Here is a 20,817-nt window from a genome sequence, read left to right on the forward strand (position 1 = left end):
TAAAGAGAGACCACAGTGAAACAATTAAAGATCAAATACTGCAGAGAAATATAGATTCCTGATGATTTTTTATGAAATCGGCATGTCACCATTGTATAACAGGAACCCGTAAGATCATTGACTCCGTGGAGTATCTTTGCGATGACACTCGAAGTGTTCCCCGATGTTCACTGTAACAGCGTCTGAATATACTGACTTGTTCCTGGAACTCACCGCTGCTGTCTGGCAGGTTCTTTCTGTGCTGTTCCAACTGAATCGTATTTAAGTGGGAGACTGGTCCCCACACCCACAAACCAACCCCCAGTCCCTCTGTCCCTCGAGCTGCTGTTGTGGAAGCTGCTGATGAAGACTGTCAGACTCAGTGACGCGGAGATTGCAGAGCAACACAATCAAAATACTGGAGGAACTCAGTGTCAGGCAGCAGATCCGGAGAAGAGAACAGACATCGTTTCAGACTGAAGCGCAGTTTATTCCTCCCCATATGCTGCCTGACCGATTGAGTTCCTCCAGTTATTGTGCGTGTTGCTCTGGAATTCCAGCAGCTGCAAAACCTCTTGTGTTTGTGAGTGGAGATTCCAGCCCAGTGCCCCTGCTCTCTGGGGCTGACAGGGTTTAGAAGACAGGCAGGGAAAAACCATTTCCACACGTGGGTCCTGTTCAGAACAAGTGAGACCGGACCTTTGGACTCAGGCCGTATGTGGTGAAATCAAGAAGGGAAATGGAAATCAGGAGTTGAATGTTTTCCACACTGTGCCGTACAATGTCCAGTCCTGTGGTGATTCCTGCAGCCACATCCTTGTCATCGCCACAGCATCAGTCTCCTCACAGCAGATTCTCTCCACATCCCGTGTTCCATACCATTAACTGATTTAATAGTTGCTATAAATTTGCATAAGCCACGTTTTTACTCCTTAGTCTGACTCTTTTGTCCTCGAGCTAAACAAAACGAGCTTTTTGAGGAACACTGAGGGTTAGGCAGCATCTGTGGAGAGAAATGGACAATCGACATTTCGGATCGAGAGCCTTCACCTGGACTGTCTCAACCCGCAATATCTCCTGTCTATTTTTCTCCACAAATGCTGTCTGACCTACTTAGTTCCTCTAACAGCTCTCTTTTCCCTCCAGATTTCTGCATTTACAGCCCCTTGTGTCTCTCTTTTCAAGACTTGACCCTTCAGTTCTGCCGTACACTGAACCAAGCTCTTCTCTCCGGCTTTATCTATGTTAGACTTGTTCAATGTGTTTCTGATCCCTGCTGTGGAAATGAACACGATTCCTGCTCACTGAAAAGGAACATTCATTCCCGAGACTGCAGCGCCCCTAGAGGACAATCGCGGTACCGCAGGCGTTCAGCAGCTCGCCGAAAGTGAAAGGATTCTGAACCAGGAAGTACCGGGAGTTAACATGGCTTCGAAAGGACAGGTCGAGAGTTGGACCGAGGAGGCAATTTGTCCCATCTGCCTGGATTTCTTCACCGATCCGGTTATACTGGAGTGTGGACACAACTTCTGCCGCTCCTGTATCACACGGTGTTGGGAAAGGGAGGAGAGAAACTCCTGCCCGGAATGTAGAGAGGAGTTTGCAGACCGCACACTCAGGGTCAATCGGGCCTTAGCAAATCTGTCTGAGAAAGCTCGAAAACTAAACCTGAACCCGAAAGAGAAGGAAAATAAACTTCACTGCGAGAAACATGAGGAAGAACTGAAGCTGTTTTGTGAGACGGACAAGACACTGATCTGCCTGATCTGCGCGACTGCGCGGGAACACAAGTCTCACAACTTCATGCCGGTTAACGAAGCCGTTGAAATCTACAAGGTCAAACTAACTAGGTTTTGATCAGTTTTTTTTAAACTTAGTTGCATATTTTAGTCTAATATCTTCACTCTCTAAATCCCAGGATCAAGTTAAATCTTCCTTAGACTCTCTCACCGGAAAGAAATCAGACTTCGAGGAAATGGAGCAACAACAGAAAGAGAAGATTTCTGGAGTTCGGGTGAGGCTTCCAGAGCAGAATTTACAAATCCGCTGTGTAGTTTTGTTCCCTTTAATGCAGAATAGCAGAGTATCGCAGCTTCAGTAACCTGGGATCGATCCTGACCCCTGGAGCTGTCTGCGTGGAGTTTGCATGTTCTCCCCATAACCAGTACCTTGCTTTAGCCGACATAACATGGTTGAACAGTAAAGTGGCTACTGTAATTAACCTTGTGATTGTGGGTGGTCTGTGATTCAGGCTGGAGTTAGTGGGTCAGGGATGGAATGCATGTTTCAGAGAGACGTGGGGGAATGTGGTGGAGGGGATTGTTCTGAGAACCAGCAGAGACGTTAATGGGCTGAATGGTCACCTTCCATGTCAGAAGGAAATACAAAAACTAGCCTCAAATAATAAACTAGCCTCTCCTTTCATTTGACAGGAACAGTCACACAGCGTACAGACCCAGATCACATCCCATTTTGCTGAACTGCACCGGGTTCTCACTGAGAAAGAGCAACGTGCACTCCGAGATCTCAGGGAAGAAGAGGAGAGGATTCTGAATGCAATGGAAAAAAATCTTCGAGAGATTCAAGAGAATTTAAATTCTATTCAGGAGGAAATCTCAACGTTACAGGAACGGATGGATCAACAAGAAAATATCACATTCCTCATGGTGAGAGATTTCAGTTTGGTTCTATAATAGTGCACAGTCACAAAATGATGTATTTTATCTCAAATACTGTAGTTGTGAACTGATTTTCACCATGCAGATGTCTTGACTGTTCAGAATTGTCATTGTCCCAAACTGGCCTCCCACAACATCTGGACATCACAGGCCAGTCTGCAACCTTCTCAGGAATGAGTTACTCTGATCAGAGCACTGAGCTGTTGATCGTTTCTGTGATTCCCACGTATAATATCCCTGATACTCAGAGTAACAACCAGTTACAGTTATAGGTTATTGGTGTGTTTCTGATATCCTCTTCACCACATTTCTTGTTGGATTTATTAACAACCAAATGATGTTTTATAATTGACTTTTGATCTCAAAAAAACAGAAAAATTTTCTCCACTCCCACCCCATCAAATCCATTTGGAATGTTAATCTGATCCTCCCTGACATCTTATCCAGATAAAAATGCACAACCTGTCCAGTCTGTCCTGTGAGTTCCATCCTCTCAGTTATGGTATAATTTTCATAAACATACCTTGTACTTTCTCCTGTGGAAGTGTGTCCTTTCTTTCTCCATGTGTCTCAGTAGGAGTGAGTTTACTGGGAGTTTTCAAAGTTTCAAAGGTACATTTAATGTAGACAATATTCATCCTGAAATTCTTTTTCTTCACAAACATCCACAAAAATGAAGGAGTGCCCCAAAGAATGAATGAGTTAAATGTTAGACCCCAAAGCCCCCCAGCTTCCCCTCCCTCGCATAAGCAGCAGCAAGGCAGCGACCACCCCTCCCCATCAGCACCCTCCACCGAGCACTCAAGCGTGCAGCAAAGCATCATAAAGACACAGACTTGCAGTACCCCAAAGACTACTCATTCACCCGGTTATTCAACATAGCACAGGCTCTCTGTCCCTAAAATGGGAAAAAGAGATGACCCATTTCACTGCAAGAGGGGAGACATAACAAACAACTCACTGATTTACAAAGTTAAAAGTCTGTTGCATTGTTTTTTTCAAGCTCTGTGCCAAAAGAACTCGGGTCTCAGGGCACACAGCTGGCAGCCAGCTTGTTGCTTTCGATCTTCCATCTCCCACAACACACCGATTCCCCGCAGAGGCACCGACCTCGAGTCTGCCCACTTCCAGAGCCACAAAATCCTGGAACTCTGAAGGCATGCTAGTCTTCTAGGCCGCATCCTCAATATATCAAACAGTGGCCAGTCGTGAGACCCCGGGAGTGGGTCTCACTCCCAGAAAGAACCGAAGGCAGCGTGTAACTCCAGGTCAGGGTCTTCAAAAGAACCCTGAAAAGGGAAAAGTAGAGATACTAAAGATAGAAATAGAGCTGTTTCCGAAGATGCGATCAAAGCAGTCGCCGTTAGGCACCATCTTCCTCCTCAGCTCCCGGCAGCTTTTAATAACTTGGCTCAGATTCCTGCTATTGCGATGCCAATGGTCAGTCTCAGTCAGTTGAGATCTGTGTTTGATTTATTTCAGGAGGAAGCTCGTCGGAAGAGAAGGTAGGACATGGTCTTTACTGAAACTCTGTATGGATTTGTAAAGGAGTTCAAATATCGCTGATGCTCAGTTTATAACCAGCTGTATAATATTTACAGGATCAGTGATGATGAACGGATATTGTCAGTGACAGGTGGTGCCCTACTGGCTGAAAAATTCTATCACCCCTATTTGTTCGACACAGCATTGGGAGAAGCGTTTGATGGCATTAAGCAAGGTAAAACATATAGATTCATTTGCTGTTGTTTCAGACACAATTAAATCAATAATTAGACACAAAATTTGGTTGTAATAATAGGCAGAAGGGGAACTGAAGTTTATTCTGGCACCAACTCCACTTGCAGGGAGGCATCACTGTCACATGATCATCCAGATGTCAGAACCCTGAACACACCAAGACTGGGGCAAAATATAACCACTTCACGGGACTGTTGGATGAACCACTGCATCCTGATCCCATTCATACCAGAAAAATATGTCAATGCATGCATTTGAATCCTGCCACAGTAGCTCTGGAATTAATGTTTCATTCATGACATTAAGGGGGATAAAATCTGGTATCACTGCGGTGACAAGGATTGTCAGAAAAATACACCAGTCCTTTGAGCCACTCACCCTGTCTGACCTGTCCGTGACCGCAGTCTGATTGACTCAGCTCTGCCCCCTGCTGGACTCGCGAGTCTCACTGTTGTTATCAAACCACCACATTATATGTATTGTTATACATATATAACATATAACAATTACAGCACGGAAACCAAAGCTTTCTTCACCACCCTATCCACATGAGATTCCATCTTCAGGGAACTATGCACCATTATTCCTGGATCCCTCTGTTCTAAAGCATTCTTTAATGCCCTACCATTTACCATGTATGTCCTATTTTGATTAGTTCTACCAAAATGTAGCACCTCACATTTTTCAGCATTAAACTCATCTGCCATCTTTCAGCCCTCTCTTCTAACTGTCCTAAATCTCTCTGCAAGTTTTGAAAACCTAGCTCATCATCCACACCACCTATCTTAGTATCATCTGCATACTTATTAATCCAATTTTGCCGTTCTGCCGTTGCCCTGCAGGGTGGCGGGGGACCTGTCTTGTCTTGGCCACTGTTGGGTAAGTCCGGCTGTTCTGCCGTTACCAGATGGATGGATCTGTCCCACCTTGGTATGGAGATAAAGTTGAGTCCCGCTTGTCTAAGGATAAGTCCCAGCTCTATTCCTATGTTCTGTCCAGTCTCATGTTAGTGTCGTGTTAAAGGTGAGTCCTGGCTTTTTGAAGGGAAGTCCCAGCTCTATGTTGATGTACAGTTTCCAGTCTGTCTCCGTGCTCCAGCTTCCGAGTTATCAGCCTCCACATTCCAAGACCCCAGCTCCCAGCTTGCAGCCTCAAGACTCAAGACCCCAGCCTCAAGACTCAAGACCAAAGCCTGAAGCCCCAAGCCTCTAGACCCCAGCCACGTCCTGTCCTGTAGTCACGTCATGCCCTTGCCTGGTTCTGGGGCCTGAGCCCAAGGTGAGACTCAGGTTCTGGGTCCTTGTCCAGTCTCTGGCTCAGAGCCTAAGCCCAGGCTTCTAGTGCATAGTTCCTTGTCTGGGTTCCCTGTCTTGTCCATGTCCTAGCCCAAGTCTGCGTTCTTGTCCCTGCTCCTTGTCTGTATCCTGTCATGACCCTACTCTAGTCAAGTCCTGTTCCTAATACTTCAGTGTCTGTGTCTTGCAGTTGGGTCCATTCCCAACTGTGACACAATCAGCTATACCATTGTCAGTACCTTTCACATGTTTGATTTTCAGATCATATTCTTGCAATATCAGACTCCAATTTAATAACCATCTATTCTTATCCTTCATCTTAGTTAGAAACACCAACGGATTGTGATCCGTTTAAATCGCAAGTGGTCTCTGGGCAGGAAAAACATAGGCTTCAAAATGTTGTAAAGCCGGAATACGTGCTAGTAATTCCTTTTCAACAGTGGAGCAATTTTTCTGATGCACATTAAATTTCTGAGAAATAAGCTACTGGGTGTTCAATATCATCCACACCTTTCTGCAACAGTACCGCCTTAGTGGCATCATCACCAGTTCTGTTGCTATAGATAATGGTTTTGAAAAATCACATGCTTTGAGCACAGGATGGTTTTCAGGCATTCAAATGCCTCTTATACTTCATACTTTATAGTCCCCAAACAATTGATACTAGAACGTACAATCATCACAGCAATATCTGGTTCTGTGCTTCCCGCTCCCTGGACTACAAATGTTAAAAATGTTTAAAATAGTAAAAATTAGTAAATATTAAAAATTTAAATTATAAATCATAAATAGAAAAATGGAAAGTAAGGTAGTGCAAAAAAAAAAAAAAAAAAAAAAAAAAAACAAGAGGCAGGTCCGGATATTTGGAGGGTACGGCACAGATCCGGGTCAGGATCCGTTCAGCAGTCTTATCACAGTTGGAAAGAAGCCATTCCCTAATCTGGCTGTACGAGTCTTCAAGCTCCTGAGCCTTCTCCCGGAGGGAAGAGGGATGAAAAGTGTGTTGGCTGGGTAGGTCGTGCCCTTGATTATCCTGGCAGCACTGCTCTGAAAGTGTGCGGTGGATTGGTTTGTGTGATGTGCTGCACCATGTCCACGATCTTCTGCAGCTTCTTTCGGTCTTGGACAGGACAACTTCCATACCAGGTTGTGATGCACCTGAGAAGAATGCTTTCTACGGTGCATCTATAAAAATTAGTAAGGGTTTTAGAGGACAGGCCAAATTTCTTTAGTTTTCTCAGGAAGTAAAGGCGCTGGTGGGCCTTCTTGGCAGTGAACTCTGCTTGGTTGGACCAAGTCAGGTCATTTGTGATATTGATCCCGAGGAACTTAAAGTGTTTGACCTGTTCCACTAGCACACCACCGATGTAAATCTCTTGGCAAATATCACTCTATACAAATCTTCCACTCTTCCATAGTAATTTTCTTAGCGGGGACAGTGATGTCAGCAAAGTTCTTACAAATCTTTCGGTAATACCCAACCATTCCCAAAAACCTTCCTAACGCTTTCTTGCCTGTCGGAACAGGAACCTCAGCAATAGCTTGAACCTTGGCCTGTACAGGAGCCAGTTGGCCCTGGCCTACTACATAGCCAAGATACGTAACTGTGGCATGACCAAACTCACTTTTAGCAAGGTTTAAAGTAAGGTTGGCCTTGGACAGCCTTTCAAACAGTTTTTCTACAGCCTCAGTATGCTCTTCCCATGTGTCATTCCAGACCACGAAATCATCAATGTAAGCCCCTGTATTTTCTGACCCTCTAGTCACAGAATTGATCATTCTTTGAAATGTCCCTGGAGCATTTTCCATCCTGAAGGGTAAAACATCATACAGTCCAGATGGCATCACAAATGCTGATATCTCTTTAGCCCACTCTGTTAAAGGAACACACTAGTATCCTTTTAACAGGTCAATTTTTATAAGGTATTTAGCCTTCCCCACTTTATCAATACAGTCATCCACTCTTTCCTTGTTCCTTCTTGCTTCCAATTTCTTGTTCAACCATTTTACTTTTCCTCTAAATTCATTCTGTAAGGATGCTCTTTGATCAGCTGGGCTGAACTTATAATGACGTCATGCACAGCATCTGTACACCATCTTGAAATATCAGAAAATAAATCTTTATGCTTGCTAATTCCTTCAATTGCTTTTGCGGTGTAGGTTCCAACTGATGGACCTTATCAGTAATATTTTTCAAAACAATAGAATTCTTAAATCTTGTTGATACTAGATTCAGCGGGTTAAAATGATTTTGCACCTCATTCCCAGCTTTCACGACTCCATTTGTTTTCATAACAGCCCTCCCAGGTGTCATCCTATCAAACAAATGTTTTATTTTAAATTGAACGTTCTGCAAACTTCCCTTTGCAAGGTCACAAGTGTTATCAAGTCTCTCCCAAAATTTTAAAACCTAATTAAGCACACTGACACATATTTCCAAATCAGTCCACAGTTCTTTGAGTAGGGTCAAAGGTCCTTTTGGCCTGTGACCGAACACAGGTTCAAATAGACTACACTCCAATGATTTTTGAATCGAATCTCCAACAGCAAATAAGAGTAGTGGAAGCCCCTCATCCCAATTTTTCCCCATTTTTCACACAATATGTTTTAATCATGGTCTTAAGAGTGGAGTTGAACTGTTCCAAGGCTCCCTTGGACTCTGTGTGATATGCAGATGACCCAATGTGCTTAGCTCCCAATTCTCCAACTATCTCCTGGAATGTTCTTGAAGTTACTATCCTGGTCAAATTGAATTTCTTTGGGCAGACCTACCAGTGTGAAAAACTTACTGAGTGCTTTTACCACAGTCTTGGCCCGGATGTTTCCCAGAGGCATGGCTTCAGGGAACCTATAATTGTTAACACATACTGATAACTAGCTGCAATCTTTGGCAATGGGCCAACATAATCCACTATGACCCTGGAAAAAGATTCACCAAAAGCAGGTATCGGTTTAAGTGGTGCCACTTGAATAACCTGATTAAGTTTCCCCTCAACCTGGCAGGTATGGCAAGTCCTGCAATAATTCACACCAACCTTCCTTAAACTAGGCCAGTAGAATTCCTTCATAATTCTGTTCACTGTCTTTCTCACTCCATAATGTCCACCTAAAGGCATACTATAAGCCATGCTTAAAATTTCAACCCTGTAAACCATTGGAGCCACTACCTGATGCACAATAGCCCAATTGTCACTTGCAGGCACAATGGCTGGTCTCCAATTCCTCATCAACACACCATCTTTAAGATAATATCCTGCTGACTCTCTCTGAACCTCCTCTTCTGTGAGAGCTGTCTCCTTTAAAGCTACAATTTCTGAATCTCGCTTCTCTTCCTCTATAAATTCCTTCCTTGACAAGGACAAGCCTTTCTCATCAGCCTTACTCTCCAAATCCTGTTGTAACATGGAAGGTAGAGAAGTCTGTGACACATCGTCATACTTTAAACCCCTGTTTTTGCTATCATGGGCCTCAGCAGACTTTCTAAACATGCTTCAGGTCACTACACAGGCAGGGTAAACATCAGTCCCTCATGTGTGAATTCTTAGCAGCAGCTTTGCTCATTAGTTGAACTGATAAATCAACATAACCTTGGAGAAGTGTCAACCTCCCCCCATTGTTTACAAAATTTAGCATTATCACCAGACTTATAACTACTATGTATATATTGTGGAAGAGGCCAAACAATCCATTTATCTTATTTCTACGACCTTTATTCTGACTTGTTTCCATAGCAAACTCTACCAATGGCATCTCAAAACCAAAACAATTCTCCTTCTCCACAACATCATAACCTTGAAGGTGTTTACCTCCAAATGTCAAAACAAAATTCAACAGAGTAGCACATACTTCCTCAGCAGGCCCTTGTCCTGCAAGCAGGGTCAAAGGTCGCACAACCAATCCAACCTTCACAAATACTTTATTCAAAAGTCCAGAAAAAGCACTTTTCTCAATATCTCCAGGAACATTTACCTCATCAGTTTTCAAACTTTTAGAACACTGTCTAATACAAGTGACTGAGAATCCTCAATTTCCACTGGTACCAAGGTTAACCCCTTATTCACTGAACCAAGACCATCTGACACAAAAGAACTGCATTCCTTTCCAACTGAGTCAGACACCTCAGACTTTAACTGAGCTTCAACACAAGGTTCAGTACCTGTGAATCCACAGGTACTTCAACAACCTGAACAGCGGCAATCGGGACAGCTGCCTCTTCTGGGCGGTCATCACTTGTCCCAGTTTCAAATTCAAGGTTACCCCGAACCTCCCAGCTACTCTCTGGGTAACTCTCATCTGGAGTAATCTCAACCTTGTGGATTAAAAAAAAACTTGTCTGCTGTCTTAGCAGACCCCTGCATGGTGGCGGCATCCTCTTCATCTAGGTATGCCCTCACATCATTGGGTACACACTTCTTAAATTCATCCAGCTCTTTCAAGCTGTAGAAATCAGCCGGGTCCGACACTGCACCTCCCAGCTGCCACATCTCCCTCTCAAACTCACTCAGTTTTTCTGCCTATTCTGCCTCGAGCTGTTTCAGTTGCAACTCATGCTCCGTTTTTAATTATTCCAACTAAAGCTGAAGCTCAGCCTCAGTAAGTACTTTACCTTCAGCAAACATTTTTCAACACATCCTCAGTAAATTGCTTCGTCGAAATATAATATTCAACTATTTTTCTTTGAATTTCTACCTTAGTCATACCCTTCTTTACCATCTTAAGTTCCAGTTCCTCAACAATTTTCCACAACTTATCCTTTTTAGCTCTCTTCAAAACCACAGGGTTTGGCAATGCCAGAAATTTCCTAACATCCATTTCTGCTGTTTTTCCACGCGACCAAATCGAAAGGCATCTTCCGCAATCAATTCAAACAAGCCTCCCACAAGTTCTAGAATAGCTCCCACCAATTTTGTTCATATCCCAGACGCAGGCCCCAATTTTGATAGGGACACGGCACAGGCTAAGGACCCAGCAGAAATGGAAAACACTTTGGAGTCCGGTATTACTGTTAACTAATGGTACTTATTAGTAACTACACAATACAGTAATATAAATGCAGATATATCAAACAGGTTAGCAATGATTATACATAAATACATGTGGAAATATATGAAAACCAAGCTTCTTCAAGTCTAGGGGTAAATAGATAGTCTTATGGTGATGAGTAAAGTTCAGTTCAGTTCATGGTATTGAGCTGAGTAGTGACAGAGAGAGAGAGAGGGAGAGAGATTTGAGTCTTCAGGTGAGCTGACACCGTCGATCTTACCGTTGTCCTCCGAAATCCTTTAGAAGTCACAGACTGTGACCATAACAAAGGAGACCGTTCTTCTGTGGTGGAATTATCAACCCACGCAAGGGTTGGACACACGAATATCTCCCTACTGGTCACACCCTTTTCACACTGCGAGAGCCACCGATCGATCCGCCTGATCGATCCTCCAAAACCCACCTTTTCTGTGGGCACAACAAAGCTCATTCAGTGTCCAAAACCATGTGTCTGTCGGTCTAGCAGCTGACCTTCTATTTATCTCACCATGCTGACTACCAACTGTTCAGAAAGCAGCTCCTCCCTTCTCTCTCTCTGTAAGAACTTGGAAGCTGCCAGTGTCCTTGCAAAAGTGTAAACATGCTGTTGAAAACTCACAACACCATCTCAAAGCAGGCTTCGCCTCTCTCTCTTTCTTTCTCTCTCTTAACAAGGTGGCTGTGTTCCACAACTCTCTCTCTCTTTCCAAAAGCACAGTTCATAAGAGTAAGTCAGGACCCTATCACACCAGACACACTACCCAGCATTGATCTCAGTGAACGATGGGAGAAGCCCACACAGCACAACTGGTCTGGGAAATCTCTCTCACACACATACACAACGAGTATTGGCAGACTGTGGTCAGACCCTCAGCAATGCACATTGTTAGTTCGCTCAGTGACATAGAAACTATTCTCTTTCTTCAGACACAGTGAATGTTTTTGACTTGAACAATTCACACACGTCACACATTGCCAACACACACTAGACATGTAACGCTCAGCTATGTTGGCTCATATATGTCTTGGGGAAATCCCGCCCAGCACTGGCCCGAATGCTTCCCGCTGGGTCGGTTGCTGTACCACTGCCACCCAAATCAATCCCAAACATCAATCATCAGCCAGCACACGCAGCACGTTTTACCAAGTACACTTTATAGATATTACTAAGTCTATGAAATTAATGCAAGTTCGATACAGAAAAGGACGTAATGGAAGAAAAAGGCGCCAGACTTATCAAAGTCCAAGTTCTTTGTGCACAAGTTGGAGCTCAGAAATTCCTGACAACCACCCATATCCTGTCAACTCACGGCTCAGGATCACCCGGAGTGATCAACCGGAGCCTTTTCGCATGACCACCGTCCTCGTCTCTCCTCCGACTCCCCGCGAAAAACCCCCGCACATCCGCCATCCTCCTCATCTCTCCCTTGACTCCCCGCCAAAAACCCCCGCACGTCCGCTGTCCTCCCCGTCTCTCCTCCGACTCCCCGCCAAAAACCCCCATTCCCAGTCACATGAGACAGCATTGTCATCTGAAAAAAAATGGTAACATGACCACCCATTGACTAACAGCACCCTGCTGTCTGTATTAACACAAGCAAATGTCTAGCTAGAGACTTGCTCAGCATTTAACGTAACAAAGAAGCCATTTTAATCCACATACGCAGCAATTTAAAAGATTAACATAACAAAGAAGCCATTTTAAATTTAACATACAAAAAAAAAGACCCCGTACACTCTCCCCCCCACCAAATAAAAGTCATGACCTCATGACGTTAACAGGGTTCACCAGTGCTCCTTGCAAAACACAAAACCCAACCCAGGTGCAGAAAGCAGTGACATAACTTCCCAGGGCTGTAGAGATCACACCCTGCTCTCCCAACGCTGTATAAATCAATCCCTCCAGGGGGTGCCTACTCCTCTGAGACCTCTACTTCCTCTGCCGACTCTTCTAGTTCAGACACCCCAGGTGACACCCCGGGCCTACCTGTCAAACCTTCACACGGGGCACCACCCTCACAGGGACCCTTCGGCACCTGTGAGCCCTCTGCCACAGGTTCTGGCTCCACCCTCTCCTCCCCTAATCCCGGCTGTATTACAGGCGGCTCTGCAACACCCTTTCTCCTCTCCCCTAACGCAGTGAGGGAAAGGCCAGGAGCCTCTTCTCCCGGCACCGGGGAATCAGCGAAAGGAAGCAGGTACCACACGTCCGAATCATCATCTTCCGATGACGTATCCCTTCTCGAGGTGGGGACCGGCCCCGTCTTCTTCGCAGTGGGCTCTTCCCTCACCCTGCGCCTTTGCAGAGTCCTCGCACTAGCTGTAAACTCCCATTCGGGCTCTGGGTCCATCTTCACCTCTCGACCCAGAGGGAACCGGTGGTTCTGATGGAGTACCTTGACAGGCCCCTTCCCGTCCTCGGGTCTCACACAGTAAACAGGGAGATTCGGCATCTGACTCTCCACCACATAGGGGGTGGCTGCCCAACGATCCGCCAACTTGTGCTTACCAGGTAGTCCTGAATTCCGGATAAGGACTCGGTCTCCCGGCAATAGCCGGACGAACTTTACTTTCTGATCGTACCTCTTCTTATTCCGCTGGTTCTGCTTGGTGGCTGCCGCCTCAGCCAACTCGTACGCCCTTTTCAACTCTCTCCTCATATCGGACACGTACTTCAGACACGGCTTCGAAGGTATTTCCCCCGCTTCAGTCCCAAAACACAGATCAATGGGCAACCTCGCTTCCCGTCCGAACATCAGATAGTAGGGCGAGTACCCCGTAGCATCACTGCAAGTACAATTGTAACAATGAACCAAATGGGCAATGTGCTGACTCCACTTACTCTTCTGTCCAATCTCCAAGGTGCCGAGCATGTCCAGCAGGGTCCGGTTAAACCTCTCGGGCTCAGGATCACCCTGTGGGTGATTCTGGATTTCTCAACACCAAGCCTACCCAGTAATTCATGGATAAGCCTGCTCTCAAAGTCCCATCCCTGATCACTATGGATCCACCAGGGAAGGCCATAATGAACAAAGTACTTCTCCCATAACACCTTCACCACTGTAATCGCTTTCTGGTCCTTAGTAGGAAAAGCCTGCGCATATCTAGTGTAGTGATCCGTGATGACCAAGACATTGGCGGTATTGCTGGTGTCCGGCTCAATAGACAGGAAATCCATACACACCAGGTCCATGGGTCCTGCACTCTGCAAGTGGGATAACGGAGCCGCCTGCGCAGGCAAGGTCTTCCTCCTGACGCAACGGCTACAGGTCTTACAGTATTCTTCCACCTCCCCCCTCATCCGGGGCCAGTAAAACCGGTCCTTGACTAATCCATAGGTCCTCTCTACCCCTAAGTGCCCGGGATCATCATGTGGAGCCTGGAGCACAGCCTTTCGATACTTCTCAGACATGACCAGCTGCCAGCGGCGGGGGTGGTCCGGAGGCGACGTGACCCGGTACAGGACGTGGTTCTTCAGCTTCAACCGGGGCCACTCCTTCAGTAGTAGAGGAACTGAGGCATGCTTCGCCTTCTCCGCCTGCCCCATATCACCCCGGCTAACCGCGTACCAGATAGTGCCAATGCTTGGGTCATCACGCTGAGCCACCTCTACTTCCTGGGGACTCAACTCCAGCAGCTGCCTGTTCCTCAGAGCAGTCACATTACAGTAAACAGTGGGTAGCGCGTCATCGTCAACCCGCAACTGATCCACTGCCCGATCTGTTCCCATCTGTGCTCCTGCTTCCCCGTCGCTCCCAACTTGACACATGGCCTTTACTCCCGGGGCAGGGACACTCTTCCGCTCCTCAGCCGTGCCCGACTCGTCATGCGCCCGACGAGACAGGGCATCTGCATCGATGTTCCGACTCCCCGGGTGGCACTTCAGGCTGAACTCATAGGCAGACAAGGCTGCTAACCACCGGTGCCCAGTAGCATCCAGCTTTGCCGTGATCAGGATATAACTGAGGGGGTTGTTATCAGTTCTCACCTCAAACTGGGCCCCGTATAGAGAGTCACTCAACTTGTCCACCACTGCCCATTTCAACGCCAAGAACTCCAGTTTGTGAGTGGGATAGTTTCTCTCAGATGGCGACAAGCTCCAGCTGACAAATGCCACCGGCCTCAATCCGTTGCCCTGTTCCTGGTACAGGAGAGACCCCAGACCCTCGTGACTGGCATCAGTGTGTAGAACATACGGCTTCCGGGGATCAGCAAAAGCCAACACTGGGGCCTGCGTCAGCGCCCTTTTTAGAGATTCGAACGCCTCTTCACATTGAGCATCCCACCTCGATCCAAAAGGCTCCCCTGGGTTCAAGTATCCTACCTCTGGCCCTCTGTCTCCCTTCCTCCTCCTCCCCACAGGTGGATAATCACACAAGAGCTGGTTCAATGGATGATTCATTTTCACATATCCTTTAACGAATCGCCGGTAATACCCACAGAACCCCAGAAATGAGCGCTCACCTTCTGGGGTCTCGGCCAGATGGTCACCCTGGCTATCTTAGCCGGATCAGTGGCCACTCCATTTCGCGAGATTATGTGCCCGACATAGCTGACCGACGTCTTACAGAACTGACATTTATCCAGGGAAAGTTTTAACCCTTCCTCCTTCAGCCGACTCAGCACCTTCAGCAGCCACTCCTCATGTTCCTCCAACGTAGATCCAAACACTATCAGGTCGTCCAGGTACACCAATACCTCCAGCAGGTTCATGTCCCCCACTGTCTGCTCCATGAGCCGCTGGAAGGTGGCTGGGGTCCCCGAGATGCCTTGGGGCATTCCTTCAAACTGGAAAAATCCCAGGGGGCAGATAAAGGCTGTCTTCTCATAAGTCTCGCTCATCGGAATCTGGTAATACCCACTCCGCAAATCCAATACACTGAACCACTGTGCACCACTCAGACAGGTCAAGGCATCTTCCACCCTCGGGACCGTATATTGGTCGGGAATAGTGCGCCGGTTCAGGGTCCTATAGTCCACGCACATGCGTACCTTCCCATTTTTCTTCCTTGCCACCACTATGGGGGACACATAGAGGCTTCGGGACTCCGCAATAATCCCTGCGTCTTTCAACTGCCGCAAGTGCTGCCACACATCTTCCACATCTGCTGGGGCCAACCGCCGCGACCTCTCCCTAAACGGGGTGTCATTTGTCACCCGGATAGTGTGCCGAGCGCTCTTGGAAAATCTTACATCAAACTCGCCCTGAGAAAAGACATCCCCTAACTTCAGCATCTTCTCCACCAGCCTGCTCTTATACGCCGGTGGTACAGGGGAGTCTTTAAAATTTCCCAATAGTTTTCCTCCAGTGGGTCTCACGGGGGCGCTAGACATCACCGTAACCGGGAACAAGTGCGCGAGGGGCATCCTTACAATCACCCCCATCCTAAGGTGATACGGCCAGGGGAGGTGGCATTAGTGATGGGGACCTCCAGATTTCCCGGAGTACAGCGGGCGAGGCTCTGCTAGTAGATGCCCCAGAGGACCTGGAAGGGGAATCCCGGTTCCCAGCTGGGGCGCTGGTGAGACCTGAATTGCAGAGGCTTCAGCTGTACAGGCACGCCGGATGGGGGTGATTGTAAGGAACATACACAGTTAAAGCACACGCTACCCGCCGCCTCTCTCCTCCCGGGACGCCCCCCGAAGTGGGTACTCCCCCTGTCCATCCCCTCAAGCGGGGGGTCCCTCCTCCCCGAGACCCCGTGGATTTCTCTGTTCTCAACCCAGCTACCACCCCCTGAACCACTGAAGACCGTCCCCGGGTGTCCGAGCCCCCTTTTCGGCCCAAAGCACTCTCCTCCTCCCGCACCTCTCTAATCAGCTACCCGAATGATGGAGGGGGGCTCCTCTTATATGACTGCCGGATACTCCAAGCCACCCTGTCATCCTCCCGGGAACCGTTACATATCTGACTCATCCTCAACTTCGCCATTTCATCCGCCTTCACTAACCCTCGGCACCGCAACTCAGTAAGCTTTCCTTCTAGCCAGAAAATGTATTCTGAGAGCTTTTCCCCTCTTCTCTGCCCCATTTTTTGAAACTCTGCTAAAAGTCGCCAGGGATCTCCTGACAGTCCAAATGCTCCCTCCAAAATGTCCAGACACTCCGACAGGGAAGCCGAGGGTCATTCCGCTCTCAACTCGCGGACTACACCTGCTGACCCTCCCCTCAAACTTTCCACCAACCGCTGTCTCTTTTCCTCATCCGAACCTGACCACGCCTCTAACAACTGGGACGTATTCTCAATCCATACCTCAGTCGTCCTCCCCTTCTGGGGTGGGCAGGGCTCCTGTGAAAATTCTCAGCTTCGGGCGGGACCCCTCAACCCTTCTCACCAGGGAGGTAATGGCAGCCGCTAACTCGGAGGTCTCACCCCTAACTGGGGGACGGGGCCTGGCCAAAGCTCCACCACTGGCTACTGGCACCCCCCCCGGGCCTCATCTAGCTCCTCCTCTGGCACCTCCTCACTTTCGTCCTCCGGGAGGGTGTGGACACCCCATGGCCCCGCTTCCCCCGGGACGTGGACTGTCGCAGGTAGTTCCAAGGTCATGATGTCGGCACTCGTCCGCACCAACAACCAGCTGGACTCCAGTTCTTTCCCACACCTTCTAGCTATAAGTTCTACCTGCCCAATACCTTTAATCAAACTCAACCCTCGCACTAGTACATCTGCCGGAATGTGGAAATCCACCCCGCTTACCACACACGCATGATTCACCGGTACCTCCTCCAATTCACACCAACTTACAATCTTATCTCGATCCAGCTTCGCACTACTTAATGCGACAACTATTACTGCTTTACTGAAAATCCAAATCCCGGATGGTAGCCCCCACTTGTAACGCTGTTATATTGGCTCGTATATGTCTAGGGGAAATCCCGCCCGGCCCCGACCTCAACGCTTCCCACGGAGTCGGTTGCTGTACCACTGCCACCCGAAACAATCCCAAACATCAATCATCAGCCAGCACACACAGTACGTTTTACATATATTAATTTCATAGACTTAGTAATAAGTTCAATACAGAAAAGAACGTAATGGGAAAAAAAAAAGGCGCCAGACTTATCAAAGTCCAAGTTCTTTGTGCACAAGTTAGAGCTCGGAAATTCCTGACGACCACCTGTATCCTGTCAACTCACGGCTCAGGACCACCTGGAGTGATCAACCGGAGCCTTTTCGCACGTCCGTCGTCTTCCCTGTCTCCCCTCCGACTCCCCGCCAAAAACCCCCGTTCCCAGTCACATGAGACAGCATTATCATCTGAAAAAAAAGTAACATGACCACCCATTGACTAATAGCACCCTGCTGTCTGTATTAACACAAGCAAATGTCTAGCTAGAGACTTGCTCAGCATTTAACGTAACAAAGAAGCCATTTTAATCCACATACGCAGCAATTTAAAAGATTAACATAACAAAGAAGCCATTTTAAATTTAACATACAAAAAAAAGACCCCGTACACATACAATACTTCAATGTGAACACACGCTCACTGATATTTACCACAACACACACACACACACACACACAGTGACATATCCAAATGCACCATCAGAGTGGGGCACATCGCCAGAGAAACAGACACATTTCCGTGTGTTTGTCCCATATTCCTCTAACCATTTCCTATCTGTGTACCTGTCTAAATTTATTTTAAAATATATTAATTATACCTGTTTCTACGGCTTCCTCTGGCAGCAAATTCCACATGTACTCACTTCCCTCACAGATCGCTTAAAAAACTTTCTCTTCAATCTCTGCCCTCTGCTTTTGGATTCTGTTATTCTGGGCAAAGAGACCATGTGTATACACGTTGAATCTGCCCTCATGATTTTATATACCACGAAAAGGGGGCCCCCTTCAACATCCAACGCTCCAGGGAAATAGCCCCAGCTTATCCAGTCTCTCCTTTGAACCCAAGCCCTCCAGCCCTGGTACCATCTTCTTGTAATGACATCTTTCCCAGAGTCAGGGACCTAGAAGTGCACACAAACTCCAAGTGTGGTCTATGATCAACATCAAAGGCCTTGGTGAAGTTCATGTGGACAATGTCTACCACCCTGTCCTGTTCAATTCTCTCTGTCACCTCTTCAACAAACTGGAATTTGTGAGACGCGATTTTCCATGCACAACGCCGTGCTGAGTGTCCCTGATCAGTCCTCATCTTTCCAAATGCTGTTCGATCCTGTCTCTCAGAAGATCGGCTGTAGGGAAGAGCCTGGGAAGTACAGACCGGTGAGCCTCACGTCAGTGGAGCGTACGTTAATGGAGGGGATTCTGAGAGACAGTATCTACATTCATTTGGAAAGGCGTGGACTAATCAGGGATACCCCAGCTTGGTTTTCTGCATGGACGGTACGGTAGCATAATGGTTAGCACAACGCTTTACAGTACCAGTGACCCGGGTTCATGTCCTGTAACTGCCTGTAAGGAGTTTGTACGTTCCCCATGACCACGTGGTCAAACGGCATGACCAAGTATTCAAAGTGACCCAGAGGTGTACTGAAGGCAGTCTTCCATTCGTCCCCCTCCCTTATCCTGACTAAATGGTAGGTGTCGCGAAGGTCCAGCACCGAAAACATAGTGGCTCCATGCAGTAGCTCAAAAGCCGAACTAGAGAATGGTAGAGGGAACTTATGTTATTTGAGCCTCGGTAGTCAATACAAGGGCGAAGCATTCCCGTCCTTTTCCACAAAAAAAGAACCCGGCACCTACCGAGGAGGATGAAGGCCTGATAATGCCCGCTGCAGAGGACTCGCTTATGTATTTCTCCATTGCCTCCCTCTCCGGTCAGGATAGGTTAAAAAGGCGACTGGTAGGTAGCGGGGCCCCGGGTAGAAGATCGATGGCACAATCATATGGGCGGTGCAAAGGCAGGGAAAGGGCCCGTTGTTTACTGAACACCTGTCCCAAGTCATGGTGCTCTGTGGGGACGCGGGACAAGTCGAGGGGTTCCAACACAGGCGGGGTCGCTGTAGCCCCTCTGGGGGATGGGGCCGACCACAGACAGTTGGCCTGGCAAGACAGGCTCCATTTTACTATCCTCCCGATAGACCAGTCGATTTGAGGATTGTGTTGGGTCAGCCATGAATACCTTAGAACTACCGGGACTTGAGGTGAATGTGGAGGTGGTCAGCGATGGCTCAGTGTGAGACGGTCAGCAGCCGGATTGGTTCAGGGTCAGGGGCGGCGTACGGTGGGTCACCCGAGCCAACAGTTTTCCAGCCAAGGCCCGGGCCTCCAGCGGGGTGGTTAGCGGCTCATGAGGTATTCCAGCCTGGGTGGCTATCTCTTCATCCAGCAGATTGCCCTCAGCACTGGAATCCACCAAAGCGGATAGGGACAGGGACAGTTGTTGGTAATTCACGGTTGCCAGGATCTGCATCCGAGTCTGGGTTGCTGAGGGGAGGGTCGTTTGATTCACCAGAACAGTAGGAGCAGGTTTTCTGCGAGGAACAGGGGGAAGAGAGCAACCATTTCGCAGCGTCCTTACCCCGAATGGATTGCTCAAATATTTCCTCATTTCAGCGACAAAGGAGGAGTAGGAGGAACAAATCTCTGGTCGGTTGTCCCATATCACGGTTGCCCAAGCCAAGGCATCCCCTCGTAGCAGCCCCACGATGTAGGCAATCTTTGATTTATCAGAAGTGGAGGTACATGCTGCAGCTCAAAGACTGGGGAGCATTGTAACAGGAAAGCCCGGCACATACCTAGGTCCCCGGCGTAGGGTTTGGGCTTGGGTACCTATGGCTGTCGAGGGGGTGGTGTTGCTGATTCCAGGGGTGAAGCCATCCTGAGCGGTGCAGTTTGGGTAGCCAGGGTTCTTGGATGGAACAGAGGAAAAGAAGCAGAGAGCCAGTCTGCTTGTTCACTGACCTTCTGTACATTCGTGGACAGTGTCCAAAGGTTTTCTGTGATCTCCCGAAGTAGTTGGTCATGGGCACCCAATAGGTAGCCCTGGCTGGCCAGGGCCTGTCACACGGGCGTGGCTGGGGATGAACTCAGATGCTGAGGCAGAGTTGTTAGGCGTAGCACCACCGCGAACGGGGAGCCGATATCCAGGAGACGATGCGAAGCTTAGAACTAACAGTTCTCAGGAATAGGA

General features: G+C 47.8%; 1 protein-coding gene across 1 annotated transcript in view; it reads left to right on the forward strand.

Annotated features, from left to right (window-relative positions):
• The first annotated feature begins 1,399 nt into the window (after positions 1-1,399).
• Positions 1,400-20,817, forward strand: part of LOC140198469 (uncharacterized) — a 151,656-nt gene continuing 132,238 nt past the window's right edge. The window contains 5 exon segments of the mRNA XM_072259554.1: positions 1,400-1,815; positions 1,898-1,993; positions 2,412-2,645; positions 4,140-4,162; positions 4,259-4,377. Coding sequence (XP_072115655.1) covers positions 1,405-1,815; positions 1,898-1,993; positions 2,412-2,645; positions 4,140-4,162; positions 4,259-4,377 — 883 coding nt within the window. The 5' untranslated portion in view covers positions 1,400-1,404.

Source organism: Mobula birostris, chromosome 5, assembly GCF_030028105.1.
Source record: "Mobula birostris isolate sMobBir1 chromosome 5, sMobBir1.hap1, whole genome shotgun sequence".
NCBI lineage: Eukaryota > Metazoa > Chordata > Chondrichthyes > Myliobatiformes > Myliobatidae > Mobula > Mobula birostris.